Below are 26,565 nucleotides of genomic sequence, written 5' to 3'. Positions count from 1 at the left end.
ATTTTGGATGGACGCAAACATTGCAACTGTAAGATGAGGGATAATGTGTAATACATAAATTGGGGTATGAATGGAGTATCCTATATGTATTTTAATATGCATACATTGCTGGAATATTGTCTTTTTTAGATTAAGGTAAATAGTCAGAATATGGCTGTGCATATTTCGTTAGACTGGGTGGTAAAAATCTTCTCCTTTTTCATCTAATGCTAATTCCTCCTTAAAACACACCTCTTTGAAATAACTTATATCTAATTGGTCGATCTACCTTATATTTTTAATCACTCAGATTTCTTTTTTTATTGATTTTGTATTATATCATTGCCATTTCCAAATTGTTTAATAATTATTTGAATTTTTTTTTTTTTACTCTCGCTTGTAGTGTCTTTTATTTGACTTTATGAAGGGCTTTACATAAATAGACGTGTATAAGAACTTCTTGGAATGCCACGTGTGAAGCATTTTTTCAAACACACATGCTGTTTGTTTGACCCACAAAAACAACTTCACATCTTGAACATCAACTGTGGACCAGAGAGCTCATCATTCCACGAGGCGGTTAAACTAGGAGGAGAAGCTAGGCTGGTACTGCTTGTGCAAATATCATCAGTGAAGCTGAGATTTGAAAGGTCATACAGCAGGCTGCTAATGTTCTTCTTCCTGAACTCTTGTAACATTAGTTCTATGGTTTTTGTGATGTGGTGACAGCTGGGAATGTCAAACCTGGGCTCCATAATGGCAATGAGACAAAAAAAATCCCATACATTCTCAACAACTGTCGAGGTTTGGTCATCAAGAGCATTGTACTGGCTTGAAGCAACCATGCTACATGCTACCATGTATCCAGATTGCAGGAATTTCTATCAAAGCCTTAGCATAGAAATAGAAGCCCAGAAGTCAACAAATTCAAAACAATAATTCTCTAAGTGTCTACTATAAGAATTACACATAGACTACAGTGCTGCTGGTGTAAAAAAAAAAAAAGTCCTGGAAGACTTGATCTTAACATAAGACAAACAGTTTTATTCCCCTCTGGAAACTCTTCATGTTTCACAACATGTCCATCTCAGTTTTATTGCCAAATTAACTAAACCAAATTCTTCTTCCCTTGTGGTGGACGTGCAGCAATGCAGTGCCGTAGACAGTGGATGGATCGCAGACGATGTGAAATAGCTGTGAAAGACAAAGCCACGACAGAGAAAACAGGTAACAGTATGTCCAGCGGACTGAAGGCTGATGGGAGAGAGGCAGGGGGGCGGGGACGCAGGATGGGGCCCTACCTCCCGTGATCATAGAACTGAGAACCCTAGCCACCATGGTGGGTGGTCGTGGTCGGTGGTGGTGGGGGGTTTAAAGGGACACACAGAACATGCTGGAAACTCTGTACCTTTCAATGTGCCGTCAGAGAGGGCCCAACTCACCCCCGGAACCATTAAATCTAGAGGAACGAGACTGTGTTAGTCAGAAGCAGGAGAAAGCAAGGAAGGAAGGATGGCTGAGACTGAGAAACAAGAGAGAGTTGAAGAGAGAGAAAAAGGGAAAGAGGGATGGAGTAAGGCCAGAAGGAAGCGATGAAAGATTAAGCTGGTTTATGTTCCTATGTATTGTCTTTCCAGTGATTCTGAGTCCAGTTCTTCGGATTAATGCTTTTAGGACGTTACTGATTCCCAAGAAAATTGTCAAAACAGAGACGTTTACAACCACCTTACACGCTCTTGTCACACCAGTAAGCCCTTTACTTCCCTGAACAACCTTGCCGTTTTGTTGTTGTTGTTGTCACTCATAAACTAATATGTGCTCTGTTTTTTTCTAATGAAACACCATGTGTGGGAAAAAAAAAATAGAAAAAAGTTTCCTGGCAAAAAAAAAAATGTAAAAGCTAAGCCAGAGAAAAAGAAGACAAACTTTCAACGAAGAATCTGTGAAGCATAATGCTGAATAGAGAAACAAACTCCTAAGAAAAAAGTATAAGAAAAAAAGGTAAAGGGCCTCTTGCCACAAAGTGTGTACATGTAGAATGTGCGTGATATGTTCGAGGGGAGTTGCTCAGCTGGTTGGATACCATTGGCAGACGCCTCCTGTAAAAGGAAGATCAATTTCCATCTGTATTTCTCAAGAGCTCCACATTGAAACATTGCGGTTATTGAATGTAGAGTAAAAATCAAGAGACTTTTTCCTTTCAACTTCAAGAAACCATTAGTGTCCACTGCTCCTTTTGCAAAACATAAAAAACAAGGTGCCTTTACAACAAGGGAGTAAAATACTGTACCTAAAGGCACCAAATTCAAAAGAAGACTAAAGCTAGCAAATGCTAGCACTGATGTTTTGGGTTGTAGGAGGCAGTGGAAAGAGTAAAAATCAAAACAAGCAGTTTGTCACCAACTCCTATACAGCCGCAGGGGACGGGGACAGGCAGGCCATTAGCTCTAACTCCAACAAATCTCAACTGCAGTGACCTCAGATCTTAGCTATGGGACAACTGTTCCGTCCAGGTTTCGGCCTATCCCTGCCCCTGCGGCTGTACTAAACCACATGCAGAAGAGAGGAAGGGAGGGGGGTCTTCTTTTCGATCACCGCATTTAAATGATGAACAACTCCCCCTCCCTCTAGCTCTGTATATCCACTACCATGCAAGCCCTGTATGTCAGCACCCACTGGGCATGCTCCAAGGGGCCATCCCAAGCACGGCGTCTACGGTAGACCAGGCAAGGTAAGGGAGGAGGGAAAGGGAAGGGGGAACTCCAGTGGTCAGCTCTCCTAACTCTGTAAACTCAATTTCGGAAGCTTATCTCAACATCCAGCTTGATGAAACTGATGCCGGGGTTAAGGAAAAGCCCCACAGTTAGTCTACAGAGCAGAACAAGTGACCACCAGACATCGTTATCAACTAGCCCGAGGGCTGATGAGTAAAAGAGGAAGAGGACGACTGAGGGAAAGGGATGGTTCTACCGCAGAGTAGCAACTATAGTCGGTACTAGCTCGCTAATTGCGCTCTTCCAGGTTTGGCCAAACCAAATTAAAAAAGCAAAAGGAAAGAAAAGGCTCAAGCTCAAATCAAGCAGGACTCAGAAAGATGTGGAAAGACTACCGACCAGCCAGCTCCTTCTCCTTACTCCGTCTCTTTTTCTCCATGCGTTTCAGTCTCTTCTCCTCCCTGCGTTTGGCCTCCTCGGCTTCCTGGTGGCGTCGACATTTGTGGAAGTTTTCCACCACCACGCCCACGAACATGTTGAGCACAAAGAAGGCAACGATCAGAAGGAAGGAGATGAAGTAGAGCAGCATCCATGGGTTGTGGTTCATTTTCGGCTGAAAAATACAAAAGAGTAAGGAGTTAGTTGTTAGTTGTTACCCAGAAGCCTTATTATTGCTTTTTATCGCTAAATCCTTGTTTTTTTTTTTGTTTTTTTTAAAACTATAGCCACATGACTTGCCATGACAAGTGCACTGGACCAATTTGTGTGATTTTATGTGTAAAATTAAATGTATAATTACTTGTTGGTCAACTCCTACGGCATCAAGTCCATCATACATAATGTCCACCCATCCATCTTTTGAGGCCAGCACAAAGAGAGACATCAAGGCCTAGAAGATAAGAGGAAGAGATGAACATAGTGTCATGTGAAAATTAAAATACACCTTGTAGTTCTGAGGTTTACATATCAGCACCTAATAAGAAAAAATCCTCTGGTCCCAACCAGGTCTTTGAATAAGGTAAATAGAACCTGAGATAAAAAAATCCATCATTCTCCAGTAAGAAATGCTGTGGTGTGACCTTAACACGATACAAAAAATGATTACTTCCAGATGGGGAGTAACAAGTTTTTTCACACATTAGTTCTGCACGTTGGCTTAGTTTTTGTTAGATAAGTAAAAACACAGTATAATATGTTCATTTTTTTCACTCAATTTGAAGACCTGGGAATTACCAGATCATTTCTTGATACGTAAAACCTGACAAATGAAAGAGGATTTATTTTCTGTTTCACATGACTATATGTACAACTATCAGGCATCTGAGGTCCTACCTGTCCCAGGTTGTCAAAGTTGTATTTATGCCTGACCCATTTATAGTTGGCTTGCAGACAGTCCGACTTATTGGTGACGTTCCTTACATCTTCTCCTTGACAAACAAAGAACTTTCCCTTGAAAAGCTGAGGAGAAAAACACAAACATGCCTCAAAACTAAACAGGTAAATCATGCGACTTGTATTTCAGTCATGTGAAATTAGTTTGAATTTTATACTGAGATAAATTATGGGATTTCTCTCCTGCAATGAAAACTCTTAGTGATGAAGTATACCTTGAGTTAGCATTTGGGTTTTTTGGAGGCCTATGGTCTGCCAAAAGTAATATTTAGGAACACAACTCTGTAGAAGGCACACCATGATTTTCAATGGTCGGGGAATAACAATAACAATACTTGGACTGGCAGCATTTTGAACATTTCAACTGGCCTCTTGAATGAGTGGATGTTCCAATCACCACTTCATGGTATCAGCACAGCCTTAACCCTTCATGGCTTGACTTGGTCAGAAGGTTTATGGACATTAACAGGCTGAGTTGAGTTTCTAAAAGTAGAATGGGAGGCAGAGCCTTCTTTTTGATAAAGCGTATGGTTAAGGATGGTTCAGGTGATCCTGAAACATCCCATAGTTAAGCTGCTATAGGCTTAGACTTCTGGGGGACCTCACCTGTCACACCTTTCCTCACTTTGCTCTCTTTTTCTTTTTCTTATTTCTCAAATGATTTTATGTACGTGTGACATTATTGTGGTCATTAACTTGTGTTTCCCTGTTCCAACAGGTATCCTTTGAATGGCGTTATGGTGTTTTTCGTCCCTCTTTTCTCCCTTTTCTGTCTTCTCAAACCCCAGCTGGTCGAGGCGGATGGCCACCCTTCCTGAGTCTGGTTCTGCCAGAGGTTTCTTCCTGTTAAAAGGGAGTCGTTCCTTTCCACAGTCGCCACAGGCACGCTCAGGACAGGAGATTGGACTGAAGACAAGTTTCGGTGCAATCTGTTGGTTTTCCTTAATGAATTGGATCATTTTTAAATTAATTAATTGGATTTCATTGGATTATGATTACAATGAATTTAATTCCAGTTGACTTGAATTGGACTATATTATTTAAGTACCTTGAGATGAAAATTGTTGTAATTTGGCGCTATATAAATAAAACTGATTTGAATTGAATTGACAGATTAACAGGAGCCAGAACTGAACCAAGGTTGAAGAGCTCATTGGTACAGATTGGTCATTGGGCTGTAAACCTTGAAATCTGCTTTGAGGCCAGATGAGAACATATAAGTGCCTTGGTGTATGAGTTATAAGCTTCCACGATGCAGCCCGTCTCCGCCCAGAGTGTAACAGGAGAGAGTAAAGAACTGTGACATGATTTGATGAAGTATGTCATTATCCCAGCCTGTATCCTCCTCTTCCGAACCTGCCGCTTCCTCATTCTCGCCTCTTTCTCTCACCTGTACTCCCAGGATGCCAAAGATAATGAAGAAAGCACAGCATATGACCACGATGTTCCCGATGGGCTTCAGTGAGGACATCAACGTCTCCACCACCAGCTTCAGCCCTGGGGCTCTGCTGATCACGCTGGAATATGGCATATAAAAGTGTATTAATGATTGTGTTTGTATGTTTGCCCAGGATACAATTAGGTCATGTCTATACAGCTGAGACCAGATGGAGAGGGTATGCCTGCAGCGTTTGAACCCATGACCTCTTCATATCCCACACTCCAACAGGCCCCAACATTAGGCACACACATATTTTTCTCAGTTTTCTTTCTTCAGTCTGGTCTTTCTTAAGATTGTCAATTTTTCCTCAAAGTTTCAAAGTTCAAACAGACTATAAGCTGTATAAATGGATCTATCAGGCTTTTAGAAATAGTTTGCCCCATGATCCAGCAGAGGGCACTCTAACATCCTAATGCCTACCCTGGTAACCGCCAAGTAAAAATAAGCCAATGTTTGCTAAGTTGCGAAAAGAATGAAGGAAACTAGCGAGCGAAGCTGTCCTAAGAGGGCAGTTATTATACCAAACAATCTAATAAGCAGTGTTTAGAAGTGTTTTGGATGTTACAGACAAAGATGCCAACTTTATTCAAAGCTCCCATTTAGCGCTACAATAAAAACAAATCTGTGGACTGCTAGCTTGCCACCTAGTCAAATGAGGCAGCAGAAGCACCAATGCAATAGGTGCCTCTCCTGAAGCTCATAAAAAAATCTGTCAAGATAGCAAGATGTCACTTTCAAATACATGTGAAGAAAAAAGTTTGTGCAAATTTGCTCCAATTTAATTTCTGGGGAAAAGTGATGTCTCTCTTCAGCTTTTCAAGTCCAAACACTTGTTGGCTAAGAGGCCCCTTTTTTTTTTACTTCTTAATTCCTCCTTCCCATCTTCCGCATCCCACTCATTTCCTCTCGCTGTTGCAGTTCAGGAAATACATCTAATCAAGCCAATGGACTGATGAGAATGTTTAAAAAGTGCCAGCAGGGCACCTTGCACTGCACTGCACTGCACTGCAGCTGAGCTTTTTCTGATATGGTGAAACTCAAAGCAGAGCTGCTGCATAAAACCTCAGGAGCGCACACTCATCTGTACAGGCTTTCAAACACAAAAAAAACACAGATGTCCAGTTAAAGCGTTGTTGGGTGACGAGCAGCTTTGCCTTTGTCTATTGTTTAAATGTTTTTCCCCATGCAGACGATTGAGTGGAGGAAGACTCAATGACATATTCAGATAAGACATGAGATAATAAGAAGCCAGGGTCACGCTGATCAATATTCCTGTTCACAGAACACAGAACAGGTGTGTGTTCTGTGTGGTCCTCACTGACTCTCCCTGCATTCGTTTTAAAATCATGTTGGTTTGAGGCTGGTTTCATCCTTTGGCCTACAGAGGGCACAAGTGTTCTAGAGCTGCATCCGCATCCATCCCCCTCTGGGAGACTAAACCAATATGTTCACAAACATCTGAACATTCACAGCGGAGGGAGTTATGTTATAGACATATTTGTATTGAATTCCTTTGCAAAGAAAGGAAACAAAGTCCATTTAAGTTATTTTTGTCCATGTGGTGAAAAGAATTCACGCACCATTTTTAGGCATGTACAGTATCTCTCCATAGTAAACTATAGATTCAAACCAATGAGGGTGCGCAGAAAAAGATACGCTGAAATGGTCTTTTCCAGCCAAATGCTCATGACCTGGTATTTTCATTCACATTAACTTCAGCTGGTCACTTGAAAGTGACACAAAGAAGCAAGTATGGGTTGTGCAGAACAGAAAATGTAGAATAGCGCTGCTTCTTCGGAAGCCAATGAATTAGCAGTATCTGTTAAGTGCCATAAATGCTTTAAGTGCTATTCAGTGCACATTATACAGTCCTGTTTGCAGAGGACATAAAATGTATTATCAACTTTGTTTTTGTTTTGTTTATTTTATTACAAATGTATGTAAGTGGCAAAAATGAGACAAAAATTTAATCATCAAACTGTAATGCAGAATTGATGTGAAGTGAATAAATGGAAAATCAATTAGTTCTTGATAAGTGACATTTTGCTTAAATGTGTAAATATAGATGTGTAGTATCAATGATGATCCAAAGAACATATAGTACAGAAAGTGAACTTAAGAAAAAGAAACAAACAATGACAAGTTGCAGTTTAGAGCTGTTTAATGAATACAGCTGAGATGAAATTACCCTGTTTACTGAGGCTCCCCCCCATCTTAAATTTTAGGCAAATAGCTTTTTGGGAATCAACTTGTTAGTGCAAATATAGTATTTTATGTCTGTCAGCCTGTGTTATCTTAGGCATTTTTCACACATGCAACTAAAGAATTGGTAACAAATCACATCTTTGCAACAGGCTGCTGATAACCAAGTGCCCGAAGATACTTTTTAATATAGAGTCTTTGCTAAGCTGTCTGTTATGTGTCGACACGACACTGGTTCGTCCCTTGAGGTTGGTGCCTTTTTATGCTTGAATAATTCAGAGGTCAGCGTTTAAGTGGCTTAACAAACAGAAACACGCATTCCTCTGAAAACAGTCAGGTATATAGAATGGACTGAGTTAAAAAGGAGCCAATGTCCAAAGAAAAACTTGACGTAGACCTTTTAAAAGCCTAAACTATTGCTCAAGACCACTCTAAAAGATTACAAGAAAGTCTGGCTGTTTGGAAGCAAATACAAAGAGGTAAGGAATTTTTCATAGTACTTTACACTTAAGATTTCACATTGGTTGTAAAAAAAAAAAAAAAAAAGTGCTTTTCCACATTGCTGTTTTGCATGTGAAAACCTCAGGCCAACCTTTCTGCCTCTTCACATCGTGTCCTATTTTCCAGCTCCACTCTGACAAGAATTAAGGAGGCGAACGAAGGAAAGATTAACCTCTTCTTCTGAATCAATAGTCTCTGATGATGTGGTACATGGAGTACACACACTGTGATGGGATCCTCTCCAGAGTGTCTGTTTGTGTATGACACAAAAAGGAGGATGAGCACAAGATGGATGGTGGGAGCTGGAGGGAGAAGAAGTTAGCATTCGCTTCTTCTCATCTACCTCTCAGCATAATTTCATGGCGTTTCACAGCATGTCCTTGTTTTGTGAGCTACACAAAGGAGCGGGAAGGAGGGTGCTGCCACGCTCAGCACCTGCACACATGCACCACCTGTCTCCCCCCACCACCAGCACATCAGTCACATTAAGGAAAGGGAACAACAAGTAGGGCAATAAGAGCTAGGGGTGTTCGCAAAGAGCAAACACTGAGTGTGGTTAAATGGCGCTGAGACGTAGATATCAGGAAGAGAGGGAGGAGGAGAACAGGTGCATGGGTGGGGGGGTGAGACAGTTCCTTTTTTTCTGATTTCTTTTTTTTTATCTGAACTTAGTTTCTTGCACAAACCATGCCGTATAAATGTCTTGTAGCTTACCTCTTGTAAAGCTTTTCGCCATCTTTCGCATTTAACTGTCAAACTAGGTGCGGAAAGGTGAACTGATATAAATCAAATTTTAATGTCAAAGATATAAATACATCGGTATGTTGGCCCTCAAGCAAAGATACATGTCAAACTGGTTGAAACGTGGCTTTTTTAATCCTGCCCTGAAAATCCAGTTGAATCAAAGTAAGACTTCCACATCACATTGTAAAGTTTCGCCTTTCTGTTGTTTTGCCTTCAATGTGATGCAAACCTGGAAGCATGTGTTTATTTATTTGTAAGCTTTTTTTTTGTTTATCCCTAACCATATTCTTATTAATATGTGACCCTCATCATGTATTTTCTTATCGATGACCCTCCCCACCCGCGGGTGAGAAATTGAGAAGTAGGTTGACATTATTGAGACTCAAATTGGGTTCTCTTGTGTAGCAATCTGTGGTGCAAAATCCCCGTCCCCTCTCTCTAACCTCCCACCTTAGAATTGTGTTTGACATGTAACAGTTCTGCATTGTCCCATTTGCTATTTTAAGTGATGGAAAACAAAGAAAACAAAGTTTATGGGCATTGGAAATATAGTAATTTTACTTTTTTGGAGCATGTGTGAAAGTTTAACGTATTGATAGAAGTAGGGATGTCACAACTTTGAAAGGCAAACATTATATCACAGTTTTTGAGCCTTTATTGTAAAACTGACATGTTGTGCACTGTGTGCCTCCTTTGGTATTTCACATTCTTGTGTGAGATTGTTTTGAGGCGGCGCCACTTGAGCCGTCAGCTTTGTGAAGGATGAGGGTGAACAAACATTCACATACACAAGAGAGCAAGCGCCTTGGCTATCCAGTAAAAAGTCTCTTCATAATAACATCATCATCAAGTGACTGATTAGCTCAGTGGCTAATCCGACAGAGGTCGACCACTGCAGGGATTTATCAGTAAACACACCTAATGGCCAGGCCTGACCTCACAACTACCACAGAGCTGTTTGCATCAGACCGCCTGCAGTGAGGTCTGAGTGTGTGTCTGGTGGAATTAGTGGACTCACCAAGGTGGGAAAGGGATGGAGTGGGGTTTCTAGGTTGCAGCTGAATTGTGGATGAGGTGTAGGTGACACTGGGTGACATAAAAGTGCCATCTGGTGACACAAGGTGCTAACTTGTGGGGCCCTCCCTGAGGCCAGCCCTCAGCTCTGGTTGTATGCTTGACGTATGACTGCAGAGGTGCTCTCGTGTGCATGCTCTGTTAAACAAAGCTAATGCGTCATTCTGTCACACGCGCACACACTTGCGAACCTTCTAAAGTGATGACACCATTAATAATAAGGAGCAAACGGCAACAAACTCATGGATACAAACACTTGCACACGGGAAAGACTCACCCGCTAACTCCAAATAAACTATAGTAGACATCCTCCACCGTTTAAACCTCAGTTGCCTGAGCAACAAGCTGTCATAAATCACAGGCTGCCATGAATTCATCCAAGGAGCTCATAAATGATTGTTGATTGATACTTATTCTCATATCAGCGACAGCAGCAATGGCTGCCAGAGGGAAAAACACAGACAGCTCATATCTAATTTAAACACCCTATGAGTGTAAGTCTGCCACAATGGAACTGTGGTGACAACAAGCTGATACTGAAATGAATGCTGAGGCTTTATGGATGACAAAGCTGTCTGTCTGGTAATATTTTGAATAATTTGGAGAAAAAAACAGTTTTTGACTTTATGGTTTACAACTCATTAATGAAATATTGACAGTTATAGATAAAACTTAATGACATGTTCTAATATCACTTTGATGGTGATAGTCTGCATTCCTTTTAATTATTTTCTTAAGAATTTGTCTTCAACTTTAATGTCAAAGGCACAACCATAGAAAACCCTGTTTGCCTTGGTTACATATAAACAGAAAAATCTTATGACGCAACTTCAAAACGTCCTGGCTGGCTTTAGGCTATAATATCATCATTATATACGATATTTGGGACGGTTTGAAATAAATCATGACTAAAAAAAAAACACTTATTATAACATAACAGTACTGTCATGGCCATTTTTCACCCTTCACATGCAGTTCCTCTCATAGCCACTGGAGGTCATATAATCTTTTAACGTAAATACAGGCTGCGTTTGCCTGCATGAACATAATCTACATAGACACATTGTGAGAAGGTCAGTCTCAAGTCAGAAGGTCCTGTTTGATACCACTTCTGTTTTGTTATACTCTGACATGCATTTGCAAACTTTATAGTACACTGAAAACTTCAACACGACATTAGCTAAGAGATAACTCAGCAAATGGCTACCTTGGCTAACTCAGCAGCACACGGGTTCGGCTCTCTACACGTTCTGTTGACACCGCAATCTAATTTTTCACTGATAAACGAGGTTTCTTCTGATCCTTGTGCTTCCCTGTCAGTTTTTCATGCCTAAGGCTCTGGTATGTCATATGCTTGTGCATCTCAATTGTGCATCCCAATTTATCTGCTGCCATCTGCCGGTGTCACAGTTCTGGCTGCCTTTACCTTCTTCCCACAAAAATCATAGCCAACTTTTACATTTTCTATCACGTATGTTTGGATACAAAATGAGGATAGACTTAGCTGTTGACAGTTTTGCATAACTCCAGAGAAAGCTCAAATTATTGCTGGTCAAGTGAAAAAACATCCCCATGGGTTTTGCTGCACAGGCCGAACCTTTCATAAATAACTCACTATTCGGTTTTCAGACAACTCCGCAAATGTTGTCATCCACTGAGCGGTCACTCAGAAAGCAGTAATTCCACTCCACTACTGAGCAATCATCTCGAACAGGGTTTTAAGTACCTGCAGTAAATCAAGCCATACGATATACCCTCTGCAGCACAGTCAGAGACTTGTGTGTACTTATATGTTATTTTGCACTTTTGTATTAATAGTTAATAATGACATAAGACAGATTTTTTTCCAGTATTACTGCCTTGTAACGCGTCTGCAGTCTCAGCAGAGGAGTCAGGCTGGCTAGTTCAGCTCTTTCTTTCTGTCCCTCTTCGTTTCTCCCTCCTCACTCTCCGCCCAAATCTTATTTTTCTCTCTGCCATTTCGAATCCTTCTCAAACTGAAGACATCTCTCTCTTGAGAAATCATTGCTCTTTTGTGCTCTATACTTAGAATTTGTCCAATTTCTTCCTGTGATTGCTGTTTGTTCCATAATCTGACCGTAAAACCTTGTCAACTTGACATTAATACAGCAGCAGCCTCGCTGGCATCGATGGATTAAATTAGGCAGGGGGTCTGACACAAAGTCCAACAGACTGAGGAGTCGGCAGCAGCTCGAACCCGGTGCATCTTTTCAAGTATTCGGTTTGTTACAGTGTCATCAGACTGCATTGGAAAGCCTCTTGCATGGCAGCACATTCATTCATTAATGCCACATTAATAATTCACCTTGCAAAGTTCAGTATGCTAATTGTTTTCAGTCAAGCATCACAACAGCAGCCAGACTAAATTCTATCAGTTAGTGAGCTGTGTAAAGATGCGTAACATCCGTCACTTTTTGGTTCTTTAAATGTTTAGATTCTCATTCAGTTATTGTTATTCTATCCATTTATGTTTGCAGATGTTGTAATTACTCGCTGCGTCTATTTCCTGTTTTCATGTTAATATATACAGAAATGATGAATGGGTCATGTACAGCACTGTCTTTTGATACTTGAACAAATAGTAACACTCATGGAAAGTGCCTTAATCCACACAAAAAGGGGACCATTTGGGGCAGAAGTTTCAAATCTTCTAAACCTAGAACTCTGCTTTATTACAATTCTATTATTTTGTAATGTTTTATCAGCGATAACCAGATAAATTACTTTTTGAAAACTGGGGACATGATGAGAACTCCACACCTCAACATTCTTTTTTGGTCTTTAGCATGAGGGAAGGATGGAAGAAAAAAAAACACCGACAGCGTGAACACACACCTCTTTGACACACACAAACATCCCAGTTTGAACTCCAAGAAGAAAGTAACACCTCGAAGGCTGGAAAAGCAAAAGCAGTCTCAGCAAAGAATCTTGCTTTCATGCCAAAGGTGAAAGTTGAAAAGGTAAAATGTCGAGAAGAAGGATCGCGGGTGTTTAGTGGGTAAATTTGGTGGGGTGAAAATAAATATTTGATTTTTGTGTTCATCCTGAAAACTGCGATAAATATTCAAGAGAGGGCAAACTTGGAGAGCTCTTCTCTACAAGATGAGACACTCAGCATGCTAGATGTAAGTCAACTCAAGCATGAAGCCACATCCAAAAAGCTCCAAGTGCACACAAGCAAACACACATTGAGGCTAAAACTAAAGGACTGCACACACATGTGAAGACCCAGGCTGAAATAACCGAGCACACATAAGCATTTGGAAGATGAGAATATAAAAACAGTCCCCAAATTGGAGATTTCCGCCTCACTTCCGCTCAAATAAACATTACTGTGCAAATATGAACTTGTGTAAGAACGCCAAAACATATGCTTACACAAACACACACTCGCAAAAATACACACAAATTCTGAAATGTGGCACATTTCAAGGCAGAGAAAATAAGGGAGTTGTTCTCATTCCGTGATGAAAACAAAACATCCGGATTACATCATTCGCACGAGTAGAGCTATCAAAGTAAGCAGAAGACTGGGCTGGGAGAAATTCAGGCATATCTAAGAACATATTCTTAAATCTTAAAAACACTAGTGCCTACAAATTACTAATTTGTAACAGCAGTCCTAATGAGAACCTCTCAGTGTGTTTTTTTTTTTTTGTCTGTACTATTGTACTGTACTTTAATATTGGTGTCTCTGGGAGAGCCACTTACCGGAGGGGCCTCAGGGTCCTCAGCAGCCTCAGCACTCTGAGCATGCCCAGGATCTTGGTTCCCGAGTTGGAGATCAGAGACACCAGGATGTCAATGACAGAAATCATCACCAACATCCCGTCCAGAATGTTCCAGCTGCTTCTCAGGTACGCTTTGTCTCCAAAGAACCAGCCCAGGGCCACAATCTGAACAGAAAGGTGGACATAGAGCCATGGTACATTTATATATAACAGAGTATAAGTTGAACATTATCCAAAGGGAGTTTCTGTGACACCTTGATTTCTGTGACTGAAAGTGGTTGAAAATTTCCGATGGATAGGTGCTCATGAGTTTTAGCCTGCATGGCAGGCAGATTTGTTTATCATCAGGTCATTTTAGCATTTTTTTATAAGGCAATGCTTAATGCCTCATATGCCCAGCTTATTGACCTAGTAGAAATTGTTTTCTTGGCAGTGAAGATTAGAAAGGCTGCAAGCTTTCCAAACCTCATATCTAATTCCATAGGTTCCACTCCTCATTTATTCTTCCCGCCTGAAAAGCAATTTGCATTCCCGAAAATAATAAGATGAGCTGACTTTGATTTGTTTCCCTCTCTTCTTTTGAGCTCAAACGTATTGAATAACAAACAAACAAAAGTGTTTTTGCCTCACACAGTTGCACAACTATTGCAAGTGATGAGCCAGGCTTGATGATAGACAGATGAGAACTTATTTTGGTCGTTACTAATCAGTGCATACTGTTTATGCATAATATGGGAAGGAGATAAATAAAAAATGCATTTGGACACACCATATTTTTTCACGTTTCCCACTGAATAGAACTAAACAAAAAACACCAAAAGCAGTACAAAGTCACAGGCAAACTAGCCTTTGTTTCAATTACAAGATCATTTCAAGTAGCCACTGTTTGCCTTGATGACAACTTTGAGCACCTTTGGCAATATGTCAACCGGCTTCATGAGCTCGTTCCCTCGAATGTTTTTTAGTAAAGAGATGAACCCTTTTCAAAATTGAACTATTGTATTTTTGACCACATGTCATAATAGTGTCTCAATTTGTGGTTAGAAATCATGAGATGGGATGCTGTGAAATACCATAGGCTACTTAGCATCAATAGGCTGCAACCAACAATGCACACCTTGTTCATGTTACCAGAAAGACCCATTGAGATCAAATATGTATTCTGCAATTTCTGGCTTATGGTAGACTGCCGTAAATCCTGATCTAAAGAAGGTGGCTGTATCTTAACACGGAATGCTGCTCGATAGAAAAGAAGATGAGCAAACATAGCAGTTTATCCAGTTTATCCGTAAGCTAGTAATCGAAGCAGTTGACGATTTAGTAGGACATCAGGATGGTTGCCAGTGAAGAAATGCTACTGGCCAGTCAAGGGAATATTTAACCCAGTGGATCATCAGTTTAAATACACTAATTGTTAGCATTTCCATGCTAATGCACATCTGTGACAATAGCTAATCCAATAAGTAGCTGCTTGAAGTGAGAAAATTATCTTCGGGGTCAAAAGACTGAACCAGCTGCTATGTTTTCAGTGTCACCTTAACATTGGTTCGATTAGTTACTGGTTTCAGCAGGGATATAGCCTGCAAGTATAAGCCTCTGCTCAACATAGTTCAGTTTGGTCCTGCACCAACTGCACCACTTCCTACCTCCTCACGAGCATTTGTGGCCATATTAGCAGAGTTGAATGTACCTTTTCATGTTGTGAGATGTTGACGATGGACATTGCGACGGACATAACGAAACATCAAACTGTGACGTTATCTTAGGATGTGAGACGAGTTGAATTCTTTAGTCAGGCAATTTTTAACCTGAACCTTTAACGTGCTGAGCTGTGTGCCAAAGTAGCTTTTAAATTCTGGGAGAGATCAAGTTGTAATTTCTTATTCTCTCAATAAGTGGACATGAAACTCAATGATTCCACTTATAGGCTGATTCTTCTAGAGTGCATTTTGACTGCAGGAAACTTTTCAAAATATCAGGGTTGTTTTGGAAGTCCTTTCCGGGAGGCCAGAATGAAGCTTAAGTGTTCAAATAGAAGAAAATGTAAAAAAAATAATTGTCTTTCAACAATGCCTTATCGAAAGTTTCCTAATCTTGGTCCTTGGGCCCTCCTGCCCCGGATGTTTTACATGTTTCCCTGGTCCAATACACCTGATTCAGATAAATGGGCAGCTCAGTAGCTCTTCAGCAAGCTCTGTAGAAACCTGTTGAAGTTTCATTCATTTGAATCAGATGTGTCCAAGAAGAGAAACCTGTAAAACATGCAGGAGAGGGGGGCGGCAGGACCGGGATTGGAAAATACTGGCCTAATTCTTGCCATTTTTGTGGAATAAAAAAGGACAAAATTGGTGTCATATTGAATTGTATCTATAGATACTAGAACAAAAACATCTCTGGGTTTTTAGTAGGTCCAAAAAGAGAGAAAAAAAGAGACAGCTCTTTCATGGACCTTTTAACAACTAAGACATCTGAAATTGTGGAATGGAAGCCTATTAAAACACACTAAATTGTTGTAAGAAACCAAAATGTAGAGAAGTCTAGTTTAATCTTTAACAATGAAATGAGTTGCTCACCTGGAGTGCTTCAATTAGGTCTAGCTATCAAACAGAATTTATTTACTCAATTCCTTTCCACCATAGATGTTTACCTAAGTGAAACATTGATTACTGGGATATTTGTTAAGGTAAAATGTCTTCTTCAACCATTGTCCCATCCCATTAATCAATGGACACTGAAATAAGTAAGTTTCCAAAATCACTCATTCAATTTGGTAACATGTAAGTTGGTCTACTGTAAACCAATCAATACTACAGTGTATTTATTTAAAATATACATTACTTGACCTCGAATTGAAAGACGTGTGCATGAGTTGGATTCATGTTCTGATTTGAGTTGTCACATTTGGGTGGATTAAGGAGGACACGTTATGTAAATTGTTCATTTTTTAAGGTTAGGATGTGTTTTAGGGTTAGGGTTAGGGTTAGGTAAGACTAAGTCTCCAGAAAATGGCTGTAAATCAATGTAAATTTAACTTCAAGCCAGCCCAAAATTTGTGAGCAACTGGGGCCAAAAATAGAGGGAGAGGCTTTGAATGAGTGACACCCGTGAACTTTCCTCCCCTCTGCTCGCTCCTGCCCATGCCTGCGTGTACCCTCTTTCAAAGCTGAACCATTTGAATATTGGCGAGACAATCCCCATTGTGTGTGAGTGTGTGTTTCACTGCCTCTCATTCTTTCTTTCCATTTTATTTTTTATTTTGCTGCACTATTTCATTTTTCAGACAGTATTTTCTGTAGAGCTTTGAACCAGAACAACTGTTTGAGTTTGGTTCGTGTTTCTCCATCTTATGCAAAATTTTTGCATTTCAAGCAAACGCAGATGGATCACATCAGGTTCCTCTCAAAGCTTGAGACAAATGATAAGTCTCAAAGCAAGACAGCTAGTGTTTTATTACAGTACCAAATAATCCATACCTGCCAAATATTCTGTGGGATAAGATCTGAACTTATTGAAAAGTCAGCTATCATGGATGACTTCATGGAATAGTAACACATAACAGTGAATATGACAAATGGGCTTTAGGACATGAACAATGTGGGTTGCCTTCTCAAAGAAACTAGTACTACTGAATATGAAAGTATCTCACCTTTACAGTCATCTCAGTCACAAAGATCGCAGTGAAGATGTAGTTGGACAGTGTCAGGAAGATCCGCTCCTGAAGAACAAATAGGAGAAACAGACCTGGTTTAGCTGAGGTCATTCTCATGATCTTAGAATTCACATTTTCTGTATAGGCATATTTTTCTACTGAGCTTGTGGCTTGCCTCAGAAATGTTGCAGTGTATATCTAAATAATGTATGAGGGAGCTTTTTTTTTTGCTCATTCTATCTGTAAAACATCTTTGTAAAACACTATGAAACTCTCTGATGATGCCTGGCAGGCACTTATGAAATGTACTCTTTATTAGCATTGCATGAAATAATTAAATGTTATGAAAATAAAATTACTAAGTGAGCTTGAATATATAAACTCACGAGTCCGAAGTGACTACCAACTCTAATAACATAACCATGTTGGGGGCCATGTAGGACTGAAAATATCTAATTCAGAAGGCCAATGTTGGTAATGTTACTTCACGGACAACCTCAGTCGCCGTCACCTCTTTATCTGCACCCTCATTTTCAAATCATGCTGCATTCACTCTGCCTCAAAAGAGGGCAGTCAGAACCTGTTTGCACTTGCCTTTTGCTTTGCCATCAACAGCAAAATCTCAGCTGCAGTTTTATAGTTCTTTATAGTCTCTTTCAATTTAAGAGAGAAATAAGCTAATAATGCATTACTAGTACTTACTCCAATGTTTAAGACATTACGAGCAGCAGAGAAACAGAATTTTTGCTATTACAAAAATAAATAAATAAAAAAATGTTAATTAAACATAGCCCTTATAAGAGAAAAATTAAGGTATTACAACTTGATTTTGACTTGTCTGTTAACCAGGTAAATAAGAGTCAAATGGACATTTCTCCAATTTAACAGATATGCGCTATTGATACTTTATTTTGCATCTGATATAGTCCTTCTAAAAAACTTCCAACAAGTCTGAGCTGTCGAGCAGTCTGAGCTCCATCAATATACAGTCCATCAATATACAGTCAAGTTACTGCTCTCTCATGCTTCCCTGTTGCTTGAGGCAGCATGCCCCACTGGTGCTTGTGGTTGCAAGAGAAGATGGGAGTATATTTATTGAGGTAAACAAAGAGTGAGGAGAAAAAACAAGCATGCTCGCAAGAATAAGATCCCCTCACCGACTGCTTATTTTCCCTTTTCCCCTCTGCCTGAAGAGACACGACCCTGTTCTGCCACTGAATGAATATGTATGTGTGCGTGGGTGTAGGTGGCTGCCTTTCCCACGGCCTCTGACTACAATCATACATGATTGGAGGAAGACAAAATCAGATGCACGCACACAACAGAGATGGCGGGCCCACAGCGATTTTTGTCAAGTCTCTGGGAATGTCAGGAATGACATCACTGGAGATGCTGCTGTAGAGAGGGTCCATAAATTTCAGTCTCGACAGCAGTCGTTCCTGTCCGTCTCTGTGAACGAGGGCTCATACTTTCATTCATTATAAACTAACAGATGTACATTTTTAGGCTTTAGTGGTCAGAACAAAAGTCTGCTTCAATTAGTTTATATTTTTACTCTCGACACAAAACTGATATGAGTTAGCTTACTTCCTCTCTGCTGAAATAGGCCATGTTAGTGACCTGGTAATATTAGGCACTACGTACACTTAAAGTTTTTTTTGGTTTAGCAACATACTAGAAAAATTTATACAAGCAATGTTAAAGAATAAAAAGCTGAAATTCTGTGATTTTGCAGGTTGTTACTGTCGCAGTAATTGAGTGGAATGTTAAATACAGTTTATGAGCTGAAACACTAAAACAAGCTGCCAGCAAAAGCTGAGAACATCATTATGCTAGATTTATTTTAATATGTACAGTTGAAGCAATGAAAACAAAGCTAAGGCTAAACAAATATAGCTTGCTATGTGTCACTACATGGGAAAATGCGCTATTCAAACTCTTATCACATAATAACTAATACTGAATAGGAAATCAAATTGAGCATGCATGATTGTCTGTCAACTTGCACAGATATTGTTCCCAAATATTTCCCACAGAGCAGAAAAGTTGCTAAATGTTTCTAGATGACCTCATTCGCATGCCATAACACCAGTATGTCGTGTTTGTGTTGTACCTGACATCAACCTTTTTTATCTGTTCGCTTCTTTTCTGCTCTCTATGCTCACACATGCAATATCTAAATATATAGTAAAACCTCTAATAAAGCTGCTCTCTTGCACATATTTGACATTTCTGTTGACAAAATTGGGATTAAAAGTTGTCACTGTAAAGCGGTGCATTGATGCAGATTTTTATGCTAGCACTTGTTGACCCAGCGCCTCAAAGTTGATGTCACAATCCGCAGCGTGCCGGGTGCTTTGGTGATGTTTTGGCTACTTGTATATCCTAATTTTTGAAGAAAAAGGACGGGAAGAACGTACAAACTAATCTTTCTCTATAGGCATCTCTATGGCCCCATCAAAACGCAAGAAGCTATAATTATTGTGAATGTTATCAAAACATGAAATACAAAAACAAGATAAATATAAGTTAAATATAAAAACAAGAAGTTGAAACTATGAGTTTACATTTGTTCGTGCATACTTCCTGCAACACATCTCTTCTTGCAATTCTTTGCCTTGTAGCGGTTTCATTTTCTCGCTGGCAACATCTACTGTTTAGGATGCAAACTGCAGTCATCAGCAGCATGACACTTTCATGGCATCGCAGGGTTACTTTGTCTGAAAAGTCAACTAATCTATTGACAAAGTTGCTAAGTTGGCAACAGTGAGTACAGGATGTACTTTGTTTTTCTCCAAATTTCAGCTGGGACAGGGCCCCCTCAGTCCTCTATGACAGTATGAAGTGAAATTCATCATAAACAGCAGAATGAATAAACAATGTTAATCAAAGGAAAATTTTGCTTAAATGGTTTCCCTTCGAACCAGTCACGATGATGGCTTTTAACTGGGCTAATTTCTCTCTTTGGGTGCACTGCTTACTTCCTTCACAGCTTGTGTATATTTTTAGTTGAAGGCTGAAAGAAACAGTCTCTAACAGACAGTGACAGCAATCGTAAAACACCTCTATGCTGTCTCCATTTCCCTCTTCTAGAGTGGTGGTGTTGTTTTTCCCAGTTCATTGCCTGGTATCTAGTTTGCCTGGCCACAACTCAAGGGAGATACGAGCCATAAGCCTGAAGGGTTTGTTTCAAGCTTGGCCTGATTTAAATAATACAGGATTATGAAGGCAGAGGCAAACCATGACTTAACCCGAAAGGCACTTTTGCTTAGTTACCTCCCGGTGAAAACAACGGTAAGTACTTCCAGTAGGTCATTTACACTGGCAGCCCTGGATGTCACCATCCATCTTGACTATGAAGGAACTCAAATTCCTCAGATGAAAATGGCAGTAATTTAGCAGAATGAGAAATGTTGCTCTCCTGTATTTCTGAGCAAGAGAAAAGAGAGTTGGCCCACACATCTTGGAAAGCTCTCATCAAAGTCCTGTGTGCAGCGCCATCTCTTCTTCTATCTTAATGCCGTCTGGAGCAGCTGACATGGACGATGAAAACTCAGATTGATATACTCTTGATGCTGATATAATTCAATTTAGGGCTGTAGACAGTGATGTATTGTCCCGTGGCTCAATTAGAAATAATAAATCATAATAGACGGTATAATCATCCTCAATCATTCCCACTCAGCTGTATGATGACGGTATCCAGGCAACCCCCAGTGCTAAACCAAAACAGCAATGGACTGCATGCCAAATGCAAAGTGGGTGACATAACTTCCAGGGCAATAAACTAATTATTTAGCCTGCAATCCACACTAAAATGCTGTTACTAAGACACTTCATCTCCGTGACAATGACTACATTTCCATTCAGGGTATACAACATGTTTTGTCAAGCTGGCGCAGAGGGTGATGTAAAGGAGGTGGTTCAAAAGAGTTGCAGTGGAGTGATAAATTATGCATGTTTGGTTGTTGTAATCAGCGATTCTGGTCAGGCCCGTGTGGAAATCGATTCACAATCGGCATCATTAATACAAAACAAACCGCACGGACAAACAAATAGCAACATGCAAAGACCACCCGGGCTAATGAGATCTGGAGCATCACAGCCCAGAACTGTAATGACAGTTTGTTCTCTTGTTTCAGGCTGTTTGCTGCGTCATACATTTCCATCTCATTTTAATATTAATCTAAGGTTGCAGAATGGACCTGACAGCAGGAGGCTGACAAAATATAGAAAATACCATAATCTGCTGGAATATGCAACAGAGAGAGGGGAGGAATCAGATCTATCTATCTATGTGGGAGTCTCTGTGTGTGTGTGTAATCAGTGTGCCCTGATTAGAATGGGTGGCCTCCAATTGTTCAACATTTCCTCTCCTGGACATTAGCCACATACACCAGCGCACAGATAATTTAATCAATTACAGCAGAGCTGTTTCCTCCGTGTTTTAGTCACAAAAACAAGCAATACGGAGCATTCCAGTGAGACTGAACTACAATTAGGCCCGCCCATGGAACACCTCGCTCCGTAAAAAGGTGATAATTTCTGTGTTTACGCATAAAGCAACAAAGTCCTGTTCTCCTGCTGTGGCTTAAATCAGGAAAGGACACTGAGCAATATGTGTGTTTGTGTTGCTGCAAGGCACCCAGCCAGCCCTCCTCTGTTTGAAGGGATGCCGCATCAGCTGAGGAGGGTATGGTGTTGATGATGCAGTGCAGTACATACAGGGGTATAGCACACATTTCCCAAAGCTGCTGGCTCACAGTAAAACAGGAGTGGTTCCCTGCTTATGCAGTGTTCTGCTCTATTTCTCTACAAAATGAGTTCTGTTTAATGCCAGTGTGTGTGTGCGGTTTTGTTTTTCACTGTTCGTGGGGTACAAAAACTCAGGTCCAAAAGGTTTTATGTGACCCAAATAGTGGACCCATCATGTAAAGAGGGAATTGTGAGGGTTCAAACTTGGTTTTATGGTTATGAATCAAATTAAATTAAGCATTTAGAGTTAAGGAAGGAAACAGGGGAAGTCATTATGTCATGATGAATCACTGCAAAAATAGAAAAACAAAGTTTGTGTTTGTATGTGTGAACCTCCCTGGAAGTTCTGTATATACTGTATATTTTTAAATACACACCCATCTCTTTCCATTTCTTTCTGCATTTGTCACTGAAGACTGCTGCAGCCAGCAGATTTTTATAGACTGAAACTCTACTCGGCAAATAATGCACAGCGTGTTGCGACACTCACAGCACTGGTGGGATCGATGCGAGGCCTCTCCATGGCGATGGTGATGCAGTTGAGGAAGATGATGACCAGCACGATATGGTCGAACATCTTGTGGTTGATGATCTTATTGCACACAATCCGAAACCTGACAAACAAAGGACAGGGACTGTATTAAAATGAGCAAGTGAATGAAAAGGTGAATGATTTGGTAGGTCGGAGGCAAGAAAAAAAAACAGTTAATGCCATTAATGCCAATACAGATTTCTATTATGTTTACTGCACACAGGAGATTTTTTCCTTCCCGACTTTAGCCTTCTTTCTTCCTCCTCTAAACCTGGAGACAAGCAGACTGCATGGGAAGTGTATGAAGAGGCTGAGCACTGAACAGTGATGGCATTGATAACAGTTTGGAGCCAAGACAACAAGACAATGAGATTGACAAAGAATGATTATCACTGCAACACTCTGTAGTTATCCATTTGTAGAGGAGGAAATGTATTGTTTGATGTGAACACAATCACAAATCCCATATAGTGTTTTTTTAAACTGATAAAAACCTATTAAACAACTGAAATAAACCCACAAAAAAAATTATAATGTGATTATCCGGTCCCTAACACAACAACACATGATACATTACACTATGCCATTATTCATTTAACAAAAACTAAACCTAAACACAGAAACAATGTGTGAAAAACAAAGTCCAGCTTCCATAGGAATTAAGAGTGCAAGTAGCAATCGGGTGCTGCTAATCAAATTCACTTCAATAATTGATCATTGTCAAGTGTGAACACCTCCATAAAAGCAGAAGTGTTGTCACTTTGCTGGAGCATTCAGGTGTGTGTTAACACAATGCCAAGGAGGAAAGACATCAGCAGTGATCTCAGAATCAAAGAATGCAAATAATTTTTGAAAATAATGCATATCAATGCTCCCTGAGAGCATTGCATCATATTTATTATAAATTCAGTCTACTGTACTGTTTGGTAGAACTCGAGTAAATTTTAAGCATCTGGCATTCTTTGTGGTGCCTTCACTACTATTAGCATTGTATGCTATGGACAGTATTTACCAGTACGTACAGTATCTAACATGCTAATCAAAGTTTTGGTGCATATTTCAGTGGAGAAGAGACATAAAGTGACATGCCAAACCACATTCTATATAACAGGAAATAATATCACACGCTGCACGAGGACGTTCTCTGAAACACACTTTATGAGTAACGAATGAGCTCATTCAAATCAAGAGGGCTCGTGTCTCATATGGCAACTCTGCAATGAACGACTGTAGATTTAGGTGTGATTAATTATGCCTGACTGTCATTACCCGACATGAAAAGGTTCCCAGGCTTTCAGCTCATGACAACAGAAAGAAGGAAGGAGGGAGTGCTTGTTATATATGGTGTTGGAAGGGATTAAACTGTCAATCAAAGTCATCTTGGAAGGTTCATGTGGGTATAAGTGTGCAGCGGGGGACAACATTGTGAAGCTCAGATCTGGATTTTTTGGCTTTATTTGGCAATACAGACATCATTGTGTTATCACTCACTGAGTCTGTGAATGTATGAGTGTGTGTGTCATGTGACGGTGCCTATTTAAATATCATAGAAGCTCAGTGAGATAATTCCTCTTTCATATATGTACGCCAGAGTCTTGATGCTAAAGAAGAAGGAAGGAAGACGCATTGGATCCTGCTCCTGATCTGAGGGTTGGAGAGCAAACAGCACTCACAAGCCCACACAACACTGTACGCTCAAGCAACAGTAACGCTTCCTGTCAGAACTCAGATTTGGAAAACTCACTTCCATCTCGATGTCAGGACACTTATGACAAAAGATTTTGACAAGTGTTTGAAGCTTTCCTCTGGGATGGTATTTACTGACCTTTGGAGTTTTCTAGCAACAAAACTTCAACTGCTTCTTAATGACAGCTGACATAATTGACTTAAATATTGACTACAGTTATGGTTTGATGCTTTTCAAATGTCACAACGTGCACCTAAACACTGTTCTCTCAAGTAAAGCTTGAAATATTTTCTTTTCTTACACATTTGTCTCCTGAGATCTATCTGAATCTTCTGGAAATGTTTTATTCCTTTCTTTTGGTAAATAAAAAAAGTGAGCCCTGAGCATCTCTGGCCCTGTGTTTGCAGGCCAGTGTTTTTACAAAGCCAATATCAGCAGTGACTGATCGCTGTGATGGAACTGCATCATAACCTGCCCACTCCCCCACTCATTAAAACCTCCCCCGCAGTAATCATCAGTAGCAGCAGTAACTGCAGCGAGCACAAAAGGCGGGTTGAGGTGAAGTCAGGTCCGTGTGAGAGCCGCTGGACTCCAGCCTGCCGCTGTGCCACTGTCTCTTGATGTGATTGTGAGCACAGGTGGGTGTCCGGAGTGGTTCAAGGCCAGAGTGGGCGCCATGCAGAGCCTGAGTCCTCGGTGTCACTCTCAGCGACGGACAGGATTTATGGCCTGCTGCGACTGAAAGCCAGCTGGAAATCTGGTTTGAGCCAAGCTCCTTCACTTTTCCTAATACTCTGACAATAAGAGACCACATGTAGCTTTTCTTATTAACCTTTTCCAAATGATATAATGCAACCAACAGAGGGGGGAACCATTCAGAACTTGTGAAGTGGACAGATTAATGGACTGGAGCTCTTAAATGAAAATAGAAATAACTCTGTCCTACTGACATTTTAGCTGCCTTTCGGTAATCTGACATCTTAATGTGACCTGAAAATAGAATTTGAAATTTTTTTTAATTCTTTTTCGCTGGATATTTCCCAGGAAGGCATTGATTTGTTTGGAACTTTTGACTTTTATGCAATTGTGTTTGAACCCCAATTAAAAAAAAAGGTGAGGACGCTGTTAAAAAAGGGAAAAAACCCCAGAAGGAAATGATTTGCAAATCTGATAAACTAATATTCAATCCAAAAAAAAAATCAAATGTTGAAAGTGAGACATTTTACTCCCACATGAGAAATAATAAGTCATCTTGAATTTGATGGAAGCAACGTGTCTAAAAAAAGATGGAAGGGGGCCACTGTGTAGCATCCCCTCTTCTTTTAACAGAAGTCTGTAACATCTGGGAACTGAACTGACACCAGCTCCTGGGTCTTCTTTGTTGCATTTTGCATTTCATGATGCAACAAATGTTTTCAGCTGCTAAAGTGTTGGCTGAAATCTTGCTGAAATAAGCAAGGCCTTCACTGAAAAATATGTTATCTGGATGGGAGCATATGTGGCTCCACAATTTTTTTATACAGTTTTTGTATTGCTGAACCAGTGCTATTCTTCTGAGACTCTGCCTCTCCGAGGTGCTCTTTTTATACCCAGTCATGTCACTGCCCTTTTGCCTATTGACCTAATCCATTGCAATTACATATATATTTTTTTTTCCTAAAATAGTCAAATGCCTGACTTTGACATGTTTTCTATGTTCTGTTGTCAGTAAAATACTGGTCTATGACGTTTACAAATCACTTCATTTAGTCTTTATCTACATTTCACACAGAATCTCAACTTTCTTGGAACTGATGTTGTATTAGGCAACGTTAAAACCTCAGTTAATGGGGTGATTTCTTTGACACTTAAAATGAAAAAAGAAAAACAAGATCAAGTTCACATGGCTGAACATTTGAGATCTGACAGCTGGCCGTTCAAAAGTTCAGTGAAAAGAATAGAGAATAGAATTGTTTGCGAATAACAACAAAAGTTTAACAAAAACTACAGTAAAAATTAGCAAGGGCCCATTATCCTCCAGCTACACCATATCCCAGGACTGTCAACTACCAGAAATGTTCATAAGTGTAAGGATTCAGTAATAAAGAGACTCAGCGAAAGTGAGAAAAAAAAAAAAAATGACTGAAGTTTTGTGAACTAAAAC

At 40.1% G+C, this 26,565-nt stretch overlaps 1 protein-coding gene across 10 annotated transcripts in view; it reads right to left on the bottom strand.

Annotated features, from left to right (window-relative positions):
- Positions 1-26,565, bottom strand: part of cacna1g (calcium channel, voltage-dependent, T type, alpha 1G subunit) — a 166,578-nt gene that overhangs the window by 42,734 nt on the left and 97,279 nt on the right. For 6 of the 10 annotated variants that reach the window (XM_072374167.1, XM_072374171.1, XM_072374174.1 and 3 more), the window contains 8 exons: positions 22,694-22,817; positions 17,446-17,514; positions 13,780-13,964; positions 5,476-5,602; positions 4,026-4,151; positions 3,493-3,582; positions 3,114-3,306; positions 1,388-1,438 (listed from right to left, as the gene is read on the bottom strand). In XM_072374167.1, coding sequence (XP_072230268.1) covers positions 1,388-1,438; positions 3,114-3,306; positions 3,493-3,582; positions 4,026-4,151; positions 5,476-5,602; positions 13,780-13,964; positions 17,446-17,514; positions 22,694-22,817 — 965 coding nt within the window. Of the gene's footprint in view, positions 1-1,387; positions 1,439-3,092; positions 3,307-3,492; positions 3,583-4,025; positions 4,152-5,475; positions 5,603-13,779; positions 13,965-17,445; positions 17,515-22,693; positions 22,818-26,565 lie in introns of all 10 variants that reach the window. The other 4 variants (XM_072374169.1, XM_072374170.1, XM_072374175.1 and 1 more) reach the window with 2 other exon arrangements.

The sequence above is a fragment of the Leuresthes tenuis genome, unplaced genomic scaffold (assembly GCF_036924035.1).
Source record: "Leuresthes tenuis unplaced genomic scaffold, fLeuTen1.0.hap1 SCAF_20, whole genome shotgun sequence".
Lineage (NCBI taxonomy): Eukaryota > Metazoa > Chordata > Actinopteri > Atheriniformes > Atherinopsidae > Leuresthes > Leuresthes tenuis.
This window is presented reverse-complemented; position numbering and strand designations above follow the sequence as displayed.